The 16,069-nt window shown below is 38.9% G+C and overlaps 2 protein-coding genes across 2 annotated transcripts; both read left to right on the forward strand.

Annotated features, from left to right (window-relative positions):
- Positions 1-826: 826 nt before the first annotated feature.
- LOC131316815 (serine/threonine receptor-like kinase NFP) lies at positions 827-5,581 on the forward strand. Its single transcript, XM_058346264.1, has 2 exons — positions 827-2,345; positions 4,520-5,581. Exons 1-2 carry the CDS (start codon positions 1,185-1,187, stop codon positions 5,252-5,254), a joined length of 1,896 nt encoding a protein of 631 aa, XP_058202247.1. The 5' UTR covers positions 827-1,184; the 3' UTR covers positions 5,255-5,581.
- A 4,726-nt stretch (positions 5,582-10,307) lies between these two features.
- On the forward strand, positions 10,308-14,568 carry LOC131316817 (transcription factor UNE12-like). The gene is made up of 7 exons (XM_058346266.1): positions 10,308-10,671; positions 10,949-11,035; positions 11,727-11,846; positions 12,196-12,261; positions 12,923-12,988; positions 13,655-13,732; positions 13,848-14,568. Exons 1-7 carry the CDS (start codon positions 10,444-10,446, stop codon positions 14,082-14,084), a joined length of 882 nt encoding a protein of 293 aa, XP_058202249.1. The 5' UTR covers positions 10,308-10,443; the 3' UTR covers positions 14,085-14,568.
- The last annotated feature ends 1,501 nt before the right edge of the window (positions 14,569-16,069 follow it).

The raw sequence follows: 16,069 nt of genomic DNA on the forward strand, positions 1-16,069 counted from the left end.
GGACACTGTGCCAACCCAACCCATGGAATTGCCCATGTGATGTGAGGCTAGGAGCAGGGTTGGATTGGATAAGAGCTAGTGTATTTGTGAGGCTAAGAGCAGGGTTCGATTGGATAAGAGCCAGTCCACTACATGTATCAGGTGTGGTCGGCATCACAAGACAGTCGAGGTAGCACAAATCCGTCGAGTGACATAAGCCAATACGAGGATTAGTTACAAGAGGTTATTTTGGGCGCAAGGTACTTGGAGGCGAACCCCTTTGAAAAGGTTTACAATGAGTTCTCTATCAGTTACCGTTCCTATTCACTTTTGTTTGACATTGGGAGTTTTGCATCTAGTCGTCAAATTTCACGAAGAAGGTGAGGAATCATGGCATTCTACCCTATTGGAAATTTTCGACACGACACGAGAATTCGACATGAAATTAACGGGTTAGGGTCAGTTATTTCTGGCACGAAACACGAATATAACACAACACGATAATACGAAAAGCTAAACAGGTCGGGATATGATTGAGAAAATATTGACACAAACACAAGATGACATAAAATGACACGACACGATGCTAACCCCTAATTCTACCTCTTATAACTCCACATTGTGTGTGTGTGTGTTTTTTTTAAAAAAAATTGGTACATCACACGCTGTGATTTTGAGTAAAGTAGTGGAAACGTTTGAAAAATTACTTTCCATGTTCAAACCTAATTTTGAGCACATAGCATTAACGTGGGTGGTGGGTTGGAAGTTGGATCATTTGACTACAACTAATAGTCAAACAGTCAAATCGACGGCTTAGATGGGGCAAAAACAAAAGCAATCTTGACTTGATTCCCAACAGGGTTCCAACTTCTCCCCTTCCCATTGTTTTTTCCCACGGCTCGTATTCGGGTCAATTTATGCGTACTTCAACTAATCTTTTTTTTAGTTTGATCAACGAAAAGTCGTTCACGCCAGGACTATGAAATTTTCAAAAAATTTAATTTTTACGACCTGACCTTAAAAATTGAATCCCTATTAAAAGTGTGAAAAACAAACCCACCAACAGAACTAGGAAGCTTTGACTGGGTCTTCCCCCTTCTTCTTCCCCATTGTCACTTCTTTGCCCATTCCCCATTTTTATAAACCTCTACCTCCCAGGCTCCCACCAACATTCCAAAACACCAAACCAAAAAAAAAAAGAAAATATGAGAACCAAACACAGCCTCCCTCTCTCTCTACTCCCCCTCCTCCTGTTCCTCCTCTCCCACTCCCCCACTTCCCAAGCCCAAGAACAACTCCCGGACGGCACCACCGGCTACACCTGCCCCGCCAACGAGTCCACCTACCCCTGCCAGGCCTACGCGTTCTACCGAGCCTCCGCCCCTAACTTCCTCGACCTCGGCTCCATCGGAGACCTCTTCCAAGTCAGCCGCGTCCAGATCTCAAACCCCAGCAACATTACCTACCCGAACACCACCCTCGTGCCCGACCAGCCCCTCTTAGTCCCCTTGACCTGCTCCTGCAATTCCGTCACCGGCAACTTGACCGCCACTTCCCTTCCCAATACCAGTTCCATTTCCTACGCCAACATCAGCTACATCATCAAGGGCGGGGACACTTTCTACCAACTGTCCGCTTTCTCCTTCCGGAACCTCACCACTTACCAGTCCGTCGAGGTCGTTAACCCGACCCTCGTCGCGACCAATCTCTCCATCGGGGTCACTACTATTTTCCCGGTCTTCTGCAAGTGCCCGAACAGGACCCAGTTGGGAAACCAGGCCAATTACCTCATCAGCTACGTTATCCAGCCCGAGGATAACGTAACCTCGGTCGCTTCGCTCTTCGGGTCGACTGCCGAGTCTATTACCGAGGTTAACGGCGGTGTTTTTGACCCTTTTACCACCATCTTTATCCCCGTTTCAAGGCTTCCTGTTTTAACACAGCCTAGTGTTACTCCATCAACTTCAATTGGGAGGAAGGAGGATAAGGGGAAGGTTATAGGGTTGGGAATTGGGTTGGGGATTTGTGGGGCTTTGTTGGGCTTGGTGGTTGGGTTGTGGGTTTACAGGGAGAAGAAGTGGAAGAAGAGGGAGTTGGGAAGGAAGAGGGATGAAGAGGGAAAGGGAGGGAAGGTTAAGGGGGCGTTTGGGAAAGGGGTGGATCTGAACTTGTTGGTGTCTGATGTTTCGGATTGCTTGGATAAGTATAGAGTATATGGGATTGAGGAGTTGAGGGAAGCAACTGATGGGTTTGATAAGAACTGGTTGATTCATGGGTCTGTGTATAAAGGGTATATTGGTGGTGGGCTACATGCCATCAAGAGGATGAAGTGGAATGCTTGTGAAGAACTGAAGATCTTGCAGAAGGTATAACTTCAAAAATCCCCCATCTTTGCCCTTGTTAGTTGTTTGTTATGTTGAATTTCAATTATTTTCCCAATAATTTCCTTAATAGATTGTGATTAGGGCCGCAAAAGAGTTGTGATCAACATGCTTTGAAGTGTTCGAGCTAGGAACATTCAAAACTAGTCTAGCTCGAGCTCAAGCTCAAGTCGAGTCCAATTTATCGAGCTCAAGCTCGGCTTGTTTAGTATTGAGGTGTTCAAGTTCAATTTGTTTACTAAACGAGCCAAGCAATAAACGAGCATCCTAGTTTTTACAAACTAGCCGAGTTACAACTAACTCAATTCGACTTGTTAGTAAAGGAGTCATGCTCGCGAATAGCTCGATTCGTTTGCAGTCCTAATTGTAATTGCATCTAAAACGTGTGATTTGCCTTTTTGAAATTATAAGCATGTTTGGTGATAAACTTATATGATGGGGAAAAAAAACGGCAATACAAAAGTTCTGGCCTTGTTCGTTTTGATGTTTTACTTTGTTTTAATTTTATTTTTCAATCATTATTTTATATCTTTCTCCAATCATTATCATATTTTTCTAATTATTAATTTTATTTCTCTCTCTATCTCTCTCCACTCGTTATCTCTCTCCAATCATTACCTTATTTTTTTCTCAAATTATTACCAAAATTAAAATACTCAAAGTTACCAAACGAACAATCAAACGAACAATGCCTAAGAAGGCCTATGGCATCCTTAGCTTTTTTTTCGGGTTGTTGTGCCTCATCTCCAAATAATCAAGTATAGAATATGCAACACTTTTTCTGTCTAGTCAACTTTTTAATGTATTGTTTAATGCCTTAATGCTTTTAGCTAGGATCTAGCCGGCTTTTTAAATTTTTTGTAATTGGTAGATCAAAAGGACTGGGGGAGGCGAAACTTGATTAAACATAAAAGCCAGGGACGTCATTGCAAGATACCAAATACAAAAATTGGTTTGGTGGAGATGTTAAAAACTAATTGTGAATAGAATAGTAGTTAGCTGAAGTGATTAGTCTTATTCTTAGGCACCAAAGGTGGATGTAATAATAATTAAGTGTAGTGATGGAGTCTGCCTGGTCCCTTTCGTAGGATTTTTCAAAACACAAGTCGTCAATCTTCACTTTTCTATTACTATAAGTATACAACTACTATTGGTCTATTATCTTAAACAAGCTCCCGCTAGTGGGCAGTTGGGATTGGTCTCCCGGGGTTAGTCAATGCGCATGAAAGCTGGTCCAGACATCTGGTTATTAAAACATTATTGGTCTATTATCGTCGTTATGATCTTTTTTTATGGGTGATGGGAGGGATTTTGGCCCTGTTAACATTTTCTTTTTCCTACAGAGCAGAGGGGTGTTTTGGAGCCAAAATTAAAAAAAAAAATTCACAAACAATGAAATAACTTCAGACTAGAGCCCTGACTTTTTCGGGTTTATGGAAATGATTCTCTCCATGATTTGATGGAAGTGACCGAAATTTAACTCCAAGCCTCCGAAATTTCGGAAGACCTCAAACTTGTTCATTGGCAATTGTGGTTTTGCCTGTTTTTCTTTCATATTAGATCATATTCGTGCCACATCTTTAGCATCTCACACTTCCTTTTTGTCTGTGTTGATGCCTGAAGTTTTTCCTCAAATGGCTATCATTTTCTCTCTCTCTCTCTCTCTCTCTCTCTCTCTCTCTCTCTCACACACATGGGTTGGAACTTGGATGGTGTTGATGCCTCTATTCTTTCACTCGAATATTTTGATTTAATTTCCTTTCTTTCTGTTCTCAATTAGTCAATTGACATAACAAGTGAGATGAGCAAGAGGACATGGACTATAAAATTCAAAACACTGATCATCTTTGATTCACGAATAAGGGGATAAGTTCGACTATTTGATCCCACGTTTGGAATATTGCAAAATTACTCCAGGATAACTTATCACAAGTTACTATTCGTTTCTGCATTTGCGGGTGTTTTTTTTTTAGTCTTGTAACTTACTGTATGTAATCCTTTCTGTGATGATTTAGCTTATCAAGTAAATGACCTAGGCTGAAATGGTCATACAAAACCTGTATACACACCTTTTACTACTTAAGCGTTTGATTTTATCTTTTCTCTGTTGACATTGAACGAGTGAATTCCTAACAAAATCATGATTTTTGCTCTTGAAGGTTAACCACGGCAACTTGGTGAAGCTAGAAGGGTTCTGCATAGATCCTGAAGATGGAAACTGCTATCTAGTTTATGAATACGTTGAAAATGGATCTCTTTCCTCGTGGCTCCACGATAAAAAGACCGATAAGTTGAGTTGGAAAGCAAGGCTAAGAATTGGCATTGATGTAGCCAACGGTCTCCAATACATCCACGAACACACTAGGCCGCGAGTGGTGCACAAAGACATCAAGAGCAGCAATATCCTCTTAGATTCAACCATGAGAGCCAAAATAGCCAATTTCGGGCTAGCAAAATCCGGTCACAACGCCATAACAATGCACATCGTTGGAACTCAAGGCTATCTGGCCCCTGAGTACTTATCCGATGGAGTGGTTTCGACCAAAATGGATGTGTTCTCCTTCGGTGTGGTTTTGCTCGAGCTTATTTCGGGGAGGGAAGCCATCGATAAAGACGGGAAGCTCCTGTGGAAGGCCGTCGACGGAATTTTGGAGGGGAATGAGGAGACGAAGGAGAAGAGAGTGAAGGATTTTATGGATGGTGCTATTCTCGGAGAGGCTTCCTCAATGGAGAGTGTTCTGAATGTATTGGCTGTTGCTATTTCTTGTCTGCATAGAGATCCTTCCAAGAGGCCCGGCATGGTGGATATCGTTTACGCCTTGTGCAAGAGCGATGAATTTGTTTTCGATGTCTCCGAGGAAGGGTTGTCTCCGAGTCAAGTAGCAGCAAGATAAGTTTTTCGCTACGGTTAGAAAGGGCATTTTCGCCTATAACAACCTCTCCTGATGTCTCGGAGGATGGTTTTATCTTCGCGTCAACTATTAGCCGGGTGAGTTTAGTCACGGCAAGTAAGGGCGTTTCGGTCTGTATACTAGCTCTCCGCGATACTGTTGTGAGCAAGAGCATTGTGCAGTGAGTAGGTACTCCCATGGTTTGTGAATCATGTGTGTAATAACATGGGGAGCCAAAGCAAAATAAGTGAATAGGCTGTCTAAAAACTACCAAATTTTGGAATTGCTTGTCACGTTATTTGTCTTAATGAAATAAGTGGTTTACAATCATTTTCCCCCTTTTCCATATTTTGGACCTCTTTTTTCCCCTTATTTTTTGGGCAGTATGTATGTGTAGTATCAGTATGTATATCGATTCTTCTTCATTTGAGGGGTCACCTGGATCAAATTCGTACCAATTGGCAACAAATTATGAGATATCCAATCAAAATGAATCCGATTTGTGGGTTGGCTTATCGTGTTCAGAATCTAAAGTGGCAACATATGTTTTTTGTTGAAGCCCTCGGACGTAGAATTTGCTTCATCCTAAGATTCGAAACTCTTCAGGGGCTAGTCGATACAAAGTTTTGCTTTTGACTTTAAATGGAATTTTTGCAAGTGAGCGGTGCGATTGGGTCTCTCAAGATTAGTCAAGGTGCAGCGTGAGCTAGTTAGGACACCTTACCAAGAAAACATATGTCGGAGCTACTGGTGCAGAAAGGCCATGGGAAGAAAAAGCTACTTTTAGATTATGAGATAAACTACTGGATTACAAACCCCTCGCTTTGGGCTAGTTAGGGCTGTTACGAACCCGACCGGACCGAAAAAGACCGAAAAAACCGACCGATCGGTTCGGTCTTCGGTCGGTCCGAGGGAGTTTTTTTTCGGTTCGGGGTGGACCGAACCGAACCGAACCTAACCTAGGTCGGTTCGGTCTCGGTTTTCTGGAAATCTATAATGACCGAACCGAACTGAATGCGGACCGAACCAACCGAACCGACCGAGGACCGAACCGACCGAACCATATATATTATATATATTTATATAAATTGTTTTAATCTTCTGGCTCTTATTGTTTTGAATGGTTAACTTTTGGCTCTTACTTTTTTTTTTTTGGAATTTCATTGCTTGATTTATTTACGTTTTTGCAAAATTTTCCAATCAATTACTCTCTATGTTCTAAATTACTTTAACTCCTCCAAGTTATATACACTATTGTAGAAAATATTTCCAATCTAAATATAGGATTTCAATCGTCTACAGGCTTTACAAGACTCTTCAATATAGTAACTAACACTTGTAACTTCCATTCGGAAACCATAGATAAAATTAAACAATACAGTTGTATTCAGCAAGATTTTGGATGAAAGTTGTACTTTTCGATTTCTGCCAACTGAACTTTGACATTTTTCTTGCATGGATGGTCTGTAATAGCCATCAAGTACAAGATCCAATCCAATCCAACTAATGAGACCACTAATTGTAGAACGAGAGTTATACTTTTCGATTTCTGCCAACTTGACCATTTTTCTTGCATGTTTCTTGCATGGACGGTCTGTCATTAGTCGTCAAGTACTAAATCCAATCAAATCCACCCAATGAGACTACTAATTGTAGAATCCCATGGCCTATAATTACCTTCACGCTGTTGCACAAAAAACATAGACGTCTGCATTTACAAGTTCCGAACTCACGTATCTCTCGTTAATTTGCAAAACCCTCTATTCCCTTGTTGATATTCACTTTTTTGCAAGAGAAGAGATGGCCAAATGCAAATTTTCATTTGCTTTGTGGCTGCTCGCCCTCCTGTTTTCCCTGAAGCCTGCATCCACAACATTAACGCAATGGAGCTACGCATCGTCAATTTGTAAAAGTTGTAATTGTTTGAGCATACCTGTTGTATGTTTTTTTTTTTTTTCAATTGGTGTTTGAAAAAAAAAGAAGAAGGTACAAATTACGATGGCCCAAATGTGAACAAATGACCCAAACATGGGTGATTGACTTAAGGTTGAAAATTGCCCAAATATGGGTGGGAAACATGTGAAAATGGCCCAAATATGAGTGAAAAAATGGTCTAAACATAGCCCGTAGTCTATTGTTAGTTTTTAAAAACGGCCCAAATGGCCCAACTAAGGCCTATTTCGGGCGGACCGAACGCCCCGAAATCCCTGACTGAACCGAACTCACCCCGAACCGAACCGAACCGAACCGAAATTAATACCGGTCGGGATCGGTCTCCGGATTATATACCCCGACCCCGATCGGGGTGTGGCAAATCCACCCCGAACCGAACCGAACCGACCGAATAACACCCCTAGGGCTAGTAGAAAAAAACAAAACTAAGGCCTTCATAAACAAGAAAAATTAAGTGGTAACTGTTAAGGCCTTGATAGCAGGATTTGAGCTTGGGATAGAATTGCGAGTCCTATGGGGACTTTTAAATTCTTGTTTGGTGTTAGCAACAACTTAAGGATTGGTAATATCAGGGGATTACGAATCCCATAAATCCACAGGATTACCCATTCCATGGGGGTGTTATTAACAATCCTATCCCACGGGTATAAGGTTGGAAAGACAATTTTGTTCACAATTCTATTCCATCATATCCAAAACAAACATGTTATTTACAATTTTACAATCTAATTCTGTCCAAAACAAACATGAATAAAAGATTCATCTCCTCATTAATAATTGCACTTCATTACCAATCTCAATCCTAATCCCACCTCATTATGAATTCCCAAAACGAAATCTATTATCAAACACGCCACTAGTATTAGGTTTATCGCATGGGATTGGAATTTTTGGAAAGCTAAATATTCCAATGGGACTTTAGAAACTTTAGGGTGACTTCTTTTGTTGAGTCATTGTTTTGTTGTTAATAGATTTTGGAAGATTTTTGGGGGGTAAGAATATGAAATTTAAGGTACCTCAAGTCTAGACGCATCAAGGAATAAAATATTTCTAACAAAGTTAAAGTGAGTGCACTAATAACAGAAAAAAGTTTGAAAACATCACATTCTTTTTGGACTTTTTGCATATATATAATTCATTTAGGACTTTTTGCATATATATATAATTCATTTTGGATTTTATAGGGCAATTGTAGAAACAAGCTGCTAGTACATACATAGACTCTTCTATTTGTAAGAAAAGTAGAGGAGAGAATGATAAACGAGTCGAGCTGTGTCGAACTTATTACATTTTTTTCTAATTACGGAAAATACGAGAAGGAAGGAAGAGGAAAAGTGAGAAGGATGAAAACCATTTCCCCCTAAATAGTAAAATCTAGAACTGAAAACAAGTTGAATTGTGCCGAGCTTTGAAGTGATCAACCTCAACCCGTTCAAAATTAGATAAGCTCGAGCCTACTAGTGACCATTACCTTATCACACTTTCAATTGAGAAAGAATATGTAAAGGAAGAAAGAGGAAGGAAATCATTTCCCGTTAATATTAAAATCTAGGGCTGCAAAAGAACTCATTTATGCCGAGTTTTAAAGTGTTTGAGCTTGTCTTGTTCAAATTAATCCAGATTGAGCCACAAAAATCAAGCTTGGGCTTAGATTGTTTATTAATTAAGTTTTTATAAACGAGCCAAACATCTTCAAACGAGACGTGTAATTTCAAACAAGTTGAGTTTTATAAATGAACTAGTGATTGCCCGTGCCTACGGCACTACCCACTCTATTGAAATTGGAATTTCCCTTTGAATCTTGATAGTGGGGCATTTTTGTAATATATTTGTAAGAATGTGAGTGCTTTCTTAAGAGAGTTGGAGAGCACATATCAGCCATTGGATCAAATCAATCTCAGCTCTTGGATTAACTTATCTTGTGTGGAGGCACACACCCTTGTGTTTTATACAATAGAGATTGAGCAACAACTAACTCGAGCTCGGCTCCTTGCCATGTTTTAAAGTATTTGAGCTTGGCTAGTTCAAAGTAGTCTAGTTTGAGCCACAAAAATCAAGCTCGAGCTTGAATTGTTTGTTAAACAAGTCTTTATAAATGAGCCAAATATCTTCAAACGAGACGAGCATCTTTAAACAAGCTGAGTTATTATAAGTGAATTGAGTAACAACTAACTCGAGCTCGGCTCCTTTCCCGAAGGAGTTGACAATTTGACCCTAAACTCAACTCATTTTTTGATTGCATAACGAGCCGAGCCTCTAATTGATCGCGAACCGCTGGATTTGTGTTGTTCCCCCTTTCTCCTACTGAAAAATCCTTGCGTGTTTTACGCAAAAGCATCCACTGAAGTGAGAAACAAACAAACAGATAATAAATTCTACTTCGTATCTATTGTCGGTTAAAATCTCATTTTTTTCATCACTGTCTATTTTTGGTCCCACCGAATGTCTATTGTTGTAATCTGATTTGTTCATATTTTAAGATCCATAATTTAGTATTGCCATGCAAAAAATTAGCTTTACCGAAAACCGATAGATTTATCAAAATTTGGATTTTGGTTTATAAAATAGGCAATTTGATTCTAAATGGAGAATGATTTTCGTGCTCAATAAAAGCCTAAGGCGCTCCATCTTTTGTCTTTATTAGACAAACTTCCTGAATTACTCTCCCAATCTAAAACAAATTCTCTGGAAAAGTTTCTTAAAGTATGTAAAAAAGTGGAACGTCTGAGGTGTTTTGTGGAGTGCGAAAACCTATAAAGAACTTTTTCAAGGAAAGGGAAAAGAAAAAACTTTTATGTGAAAAAGTTTTAGATTGAGAGAGTAATTCAAGAAGTTTGCCTAATAAAGACAAAAAGTGAAGCGCCTGAGGCTTTTTTTGGAGCGCAAAAATCAGCCTGATAAATTGTCCATTTTGTAAAGCAAAATTCAATTTTTGATACTTCAATTAATATCCGATCAAGTTCATTTTTAACGTGAATACATTATTATATAAAATCTATAAAATAAACAATTCAAATTAACAATTAACACACTGCATAATAAAAAAGGCCGCGGTAGAAAACCCTACTTTTCCCCGCCAGCGGAAAGAATTTATTCTCATACAATAAACACCATCTCAGACCAAAGCAAAGCAGAGCAGAGAGCACAAACACAGTTTCCCACTCTAATAAAAAAGCGCCAATAACCTGTCGCCTCCATCTCCGACACCTCTCCCTCCCTCCCTCCCTCCCTCTCTCATCATGGCAAACAACCCGTCGGAGGCCTACCCCGACGAGTTCCTCGAGCAAATCCTAGCCATGCCGTCGTACTCTTCCCTTGCTGGAACCGACGGCGCCTCATCTCAATCCGCGGCGTCTCCGCTCAGCTTCACCGGCGGAATGGGCCTCCAGCATCCGTTTATTCCGTTGGGCTTGAGCCTGGACAACGGCCGTGAGGAAATCAACGGTGGAGGTTTTGCTGGGAAGAGCGTGAGTGTCGATTTTACCCTTTTGGCTTTAGGGTTTGTTCTGAGTTTCGTAGCCCTTTTGGATTGTGAGAAAGGGTGTGATTAGAAAGGGAGTCATTTCTCACCAAAATGGTGAGATTTGGTGAGAAAAGAAAAAGGACCAAATAAAAAAATTCATCTTTGTACTCTTTTTCTTTTTTGTTGTACTTTTCTTACCAAATCCCTCAAGTATTCCGTTGGGTTTGAGCCTAAACAGCTTTTGGGTGGATATGAAAATGGTTTGATATTTGTTTTTGCAGGAAAGAGAATCTATGAACATGGGGAGTTTGTTTCCTGTGTTTGAGCATTTGCAGCCTCATTCTGTCCGCCAATCCGTTTCTCACCAGGTTCATATAATCGCCTCATTGATCCTTAGTTAGTTTCATATACATACACAAGCACATGTTGTTGTTGATATGTCAGTTTTCTAGGTGTAAGTAAGATCTTGATCTGAGTTTTTGGTACCTTAAAGAATGAAATTTGAGCTATTTCTATGTCAGAGGCACGGGAGTGATAAATGATACGAGGAACCCTTCGCCACTAACTGTATTTTGATTACTTCTGTGAAACTCCGTTTTGAGTTTCCATTCACAATTTACTGATTTGGGAGTTTAACTTTAGCAAAAGCACACACGTGCATATGGTTAATTAACAAAAAAATTTGTTTGGACTTCCAGTGTAAGGTCTGGTTGTGTAAATGTTATGGCTATATGAATACACTTTGTATGTTTGACCATGATTGAGTTGTTGTTGCTTCATGAAAGCATGAAATTGGAGATTTTTATGCAAGATGAAAGGCTGTCTTTTGTGAAAGGCTGTCTAACTCTTCCTGTATGGACACTAAAATTGAAATTCCAGTGCATGAAATTCGAAACAGCATAATCTTTAAACGTTTTAGGATTTCAAATGAACATGAACAGTAAGTTGTCCGGTGGAAACCACTTCTGCACAGAAGCTTATGATGCATTTAGTTATCAGTTATGAGATTTTCCGTCACTTGGATTTGAAATTGCAACTGGCTTGCGGATTGTTTTGCAGGTTTTCCATGGTCAACCGACCACCAGCACAACAGTCTCTGTGCCCCATCCACCTTCCATCCGCCCAAGGGTGCGGGCTCGACGTGGGCAAGCCACAGATCCCCACAGTATCGCTGAGAGGGTAATTAATTTGAGTAACTTAAATACAAAAGCTGTTTAGGGAGCATATTTGGTTGCAAAGTATCGTTTGTGGAGAATAATGTTCATAACATGGACTCCAATTGATATATTCCATAGCTGAAGGAGTTGTCAGAAAGACACAAAGTAATATGTTCAATGAATATGTATTAACCATTTAAAGTAGATGTGTGTATCTGTATATTGAACGTCAGAGGTGAGGTTGGATTATCTGATTGAAATATGGGCTCGAGTATTTTTTGCTATTTAACTAAAAAGGTAGGACTTTACGTCTATGTTTTGGTTTCTGTTCATCTTTTCTTTGCATTGAGAGCTTTGTTTCTGTTGTACAGTTACGTAGAGAAAGGATAGCAGAAAGGATGAGGGCTTTACAGGAACTTGTTCCCAGCTGTAACAAGGTCAGTGCTTTTTCATAAATGTCAAAGAAATGGTTTTTCTTCTTTCCTTCTTTTGGTATTCAAAGTCATCAAAACCCGCATCCAAATCTATGCCCGAATTTGACAATGGAAGACACTGGTACTTCTTGTTCAACATCCCACAAAAAAATGTGGGATTACTGCCTAGGTAGTTTGCTTGTCAGGTAAATACTCTTGACAATTTACATCCTTTCCCTATAAGCTAGGGACTTTACATTGATGGAGCAAGGAATAAATAAATTACCGGGGAAAACCAGATAGGAAGCTGATTTTGCTGTTGCTGTATTGAGAAAATGTAGGTTTGATAGCCTTGTGATTGACTTACCAGAAGGGGAAAAAATTGCGTTTAGCATGCCACCATGTTGGCTGTGTTTGCATACAATTTAAATGTTTGTCTACATCTTCCAAGCATGAGTTTGTCTACACTACCTCTACCTGTGATTTGCAAGTGACTGATTTATTTAAGCATCTTGCTTTGAAGTTCTATGGTGATACTTTGTGGAGTTTACCATGTTGATGTCTCCTTTGGTGTGGTTATGGATCAAACATTTTAGATTATTAGCTGTGATTATGGTTCAGTGCTAGTGGCATGAATAGACTTTCCAGTAAATTCCTCGTATTGATGCATTGAATTTTTCTGCAGACAGATAAGGCTGCCATGCTTGATGAAATTCTTGATTATGTGAAGTTCTTAAGGCTTCAAGTCAAGGTAAAACATTTTTTTATAATTTCTCAAAGTGGGGTAATCATGTAATCAATATCATCACATTTTTACGTAATTGACCTACGGAGGATGACTCTTAGTTGCTTGTGGGCATTTCCCCTCCTGATTTATGTAACTTTTGAACAACCAGACATACCATAGTCTTCTTTGACTTGGAAAACTACCTACTTGTTTTCTTGGCCAAATCTTGCTCTCCTTGCTAGTGTAACATTTTAATGAAACTGTAGTAGTTGTCATCACCAGCTTCAACTCTTCATGTACGAAGTCACTAACTTCAAAATACGGTGGTTAATATTAGAGAAATATTTGTACACTGGTAAATTATAGGCCATGAAACCTAGGTTCCTTTTCTGAGATGGATCCATTCAGCTTTTTTTAGTGTAGTCAAGAACAATGTTAGCAAGGGCCGACTTGAACCAAAGGACAAGTCCAGGGCTATAAAATATGAAAAATAGCTGAAAACTTTAGATGAGTGGGGTAGGGGTTTGGTGGTTTTGGGCATGCGCGGGTAGTCAGTGACTCAGTCTCACTTCGGGTCTAACCCTGTATCAGTCACTTTTATCTTGTTTACCACATGTACCTTCTAATCTTATCTACTTAAGGTTTACCGCTGCAACATGTTCTGATATTTATTACCTACTTTATGAACAGGTTCTAAGCATGAGCAGGCTCGGTGGAGCTGGTGCTGTGGCCCAACTTGTGGCCGATATTCCACTGTCATCAATTGAGGTAAGAGAAAATGATGGAAACCATTTTTCCATTCTCGAAAAATACCTTTGGATAAATCAATATATTGTGATTTCCCATATATCCCTCGGTAACAAATTCACTTTCTGATACATAGGGAGATAACAGTGGTGGATGCAACCAGAATGCCTGGGATAAGTGGTCAGATCACGACGTAGAGCAAGAAGTGGCTAAGCTCATGGAAGAAGATATGGGGGCTGCGATGCAATACCTGCGATCTAAAGCACTTTGCGTCATGCCCGTGTCCCTTGCTGCACTAATCTATCCTACACTCCCACCAGATGCCCCAGAACTTGTCAAGGCCGAACGACCCGAACCAAATGGCCCGTCCTAGTCCTTCAACCAATCGCACGTGCCTACAAGAACTCCAGATGGCCACAATCCTACAGGTTACTTTGGCATTTTGTGTTAATGGAATCGAAGTCGGATTCCACCATTTTGGCTTTGTTATCCATTGAAGAATAGAAAATGAAGGCAGCTCAGTGCTTTTTTGCCGCGGTCAAGCAACTGGAGAGATTTTCAATGTTATCTTCATATACTGTGGAACTCGAAGACTCTTGCTTGGTGGAAGTGGGACACAAGAAAAGCGATGGGATTGGTAGTATTTTGATATATAAAGGAAACAGTTTGGAATGATTTTTGGCCCAAGTCATGTTCAGGAATGATGTTTGGGTTCTCTCCTTTTGGTTAGTGGGGTTGATAAAAAGATCTTTGACCTTTTGTTGTACCTGCACAATGGTTATGTTGTAGTACTAGTCTTTATGGTGGAGATCATCATACTCCATCGACAATGTGATTGCTTAAGTTTGACTCTTGGATGCAGTTGTCTCTCTGTCTGTCTCTCTTTGATAGATCTAATTTTCTGTATTGTTATTTTTTGGGGAGTTATGTGTTATTTAGAAAGTATAAGGGGTGTCATCTGGATAAACTCACAACACCTACATTACCTAATGAGGCACCACGCCACCTTACGCTTGCAAGGTTTCAAATCCCTCCCAAGGCTACAAACTCTTCAAGCTGTTGGTTACACTTTGATTACTTGCACCTTCATTAATCTCGATATTCTGCAATTATCAGTTGGGTAGACCTTTAGTAGCACAGGGTTTTTGGTCGGTGGTGAGATTTTATGGGCGTATTTGCGATAGCTATGGACACAAATTTTAAATTTTAGATTCAGACTCTGCTGGAGATTTTAGATTTCGAATTTTAGTAGAAATTGAAAAATATGTTTGTTGCAGCTAGCTGCAAGACTATAAGCAATTTATTCATTTTTTTAGAATTTGTGTTGCAGAATTTCAAAAGCTATCCAAACCTAGTTTTGAAATTTTGAGAATTTATTTCCTTTTTAAGGTTTTCAGAATCTGTAGATTCTAAAATTCAGTTTTATGTAATTCTTGACAAACATTCTCAACTGATTTTTAGAAACTAGAATATAAAAATTTACTCTCTCCGTCCCAAAATGTTTGTCCGATTTGCAAAACGAGGACTCAAAAACAATGCATTTCTTTCAAGAAAAATTCAAAAAAATTTCATAAATTTAAAGAACTCATCAATATTTAGTGAATTGTTGAAAAAATTTGGAGTTTTTCTTGCAAAAATTGTATTATTTTTACGTCTTTGTTTTGCGGACATGATAAGCATTATGGGACGGGGGAGTATGAAAATTATTTTTCTCAAACACACACTATGCCCGAGTGTCATGCAGTGAAGAATATTCTACTAAGAGTATCCACAATGCTGTAATAAAAAAATAATTTTTTTAAAAATTAACAATGTTAGTGCAAAATATGACTCACGATGCAATAATCAAACTTAATAACCTCCTTAGAAATAATCAGATTTTGGATTTTGGATAACCAAAACTAACAATCTTTTCACAATAATCAAATTTAATAGACCCTATATATTCTCAATCAAATACATCAATCATTATACAAAAATGTTATATTTCTCTCTTTCTTTTCGAATAATACTTTTGGAAAAATTTATTTTACCATTTACCAAAAAAAAAATGTTTTTTTAGAAAACAGTTTTTTAAAAAAAATACTTTTTTATTTTTTATTTCTAGTAAATGGTTTTTATTAGCTTCAAAACTATTTAAAAAAAAATTATTTTCTACTGTTCACAATTTTTCGTTTTTTGTAGTTTGAAAAGATGATATGATAAGTTTTAGTTATTTATTTTGATTATGCCATTGTAGACATCTACATTATTAATCTTAGCAATCTATTATATAAATAATCAAAAGTTGATATGACAACTTTCGAATATAAAATTTTGATTATAACATTGTGAATACGCTAATATGTCACATGGTAC

This window comes from Rhododendron vialii, chromosome 2a, assembly GCF_030253575.1.
Source record: "Rhododendron vialii isolate Sample 1 chromosome 2a, ASM3025357v1".
Taxonomy (NCBI): domain Eukaryota; kingdom Viridiplantae; phylum Streptophyta; class Magnoliopsida; order Ericales; family Ericaceae; genus Rhododendron; species Rhododendron vialii.

Coding starts and splice junctions, on each gene's coding strand:
- LOC131316815 (XM_058346264.1), top strand. CDS start 1,185: ATGAGAACCAAACACAGCCTCCCTCTCTCTCTACTCCCCCTCCTCCTG. Junction 2,346..4,519: donor AACTGAAGATCTTGCAGAAG/GTATAACTTCAA, acceptor TTGCTCTTGAAG/GTTAACCACGGCAACTTGGT.
- LOC131316817 (XM_058346266.1), top strand. CDS start 10,444: ATGGCAAACAACCCGTCGGAGGCCTACCCCGACGAGTTCCTCGAGCAA. Junction 12,262..12,922: donor TTGTTCCCAGCTGTAACAAG/GTCAGTGCTTTT, acceptor ATTTTTCTGCAG/ACAGATAAGGCTGCCATGCT. Junction 13,733..13,847: donor TTCCACTGTCATCAATTGAG/GTAAGAGAAAAT, acceptor TCTGATACATAG/GGAGATAACAGTGGTGGATG.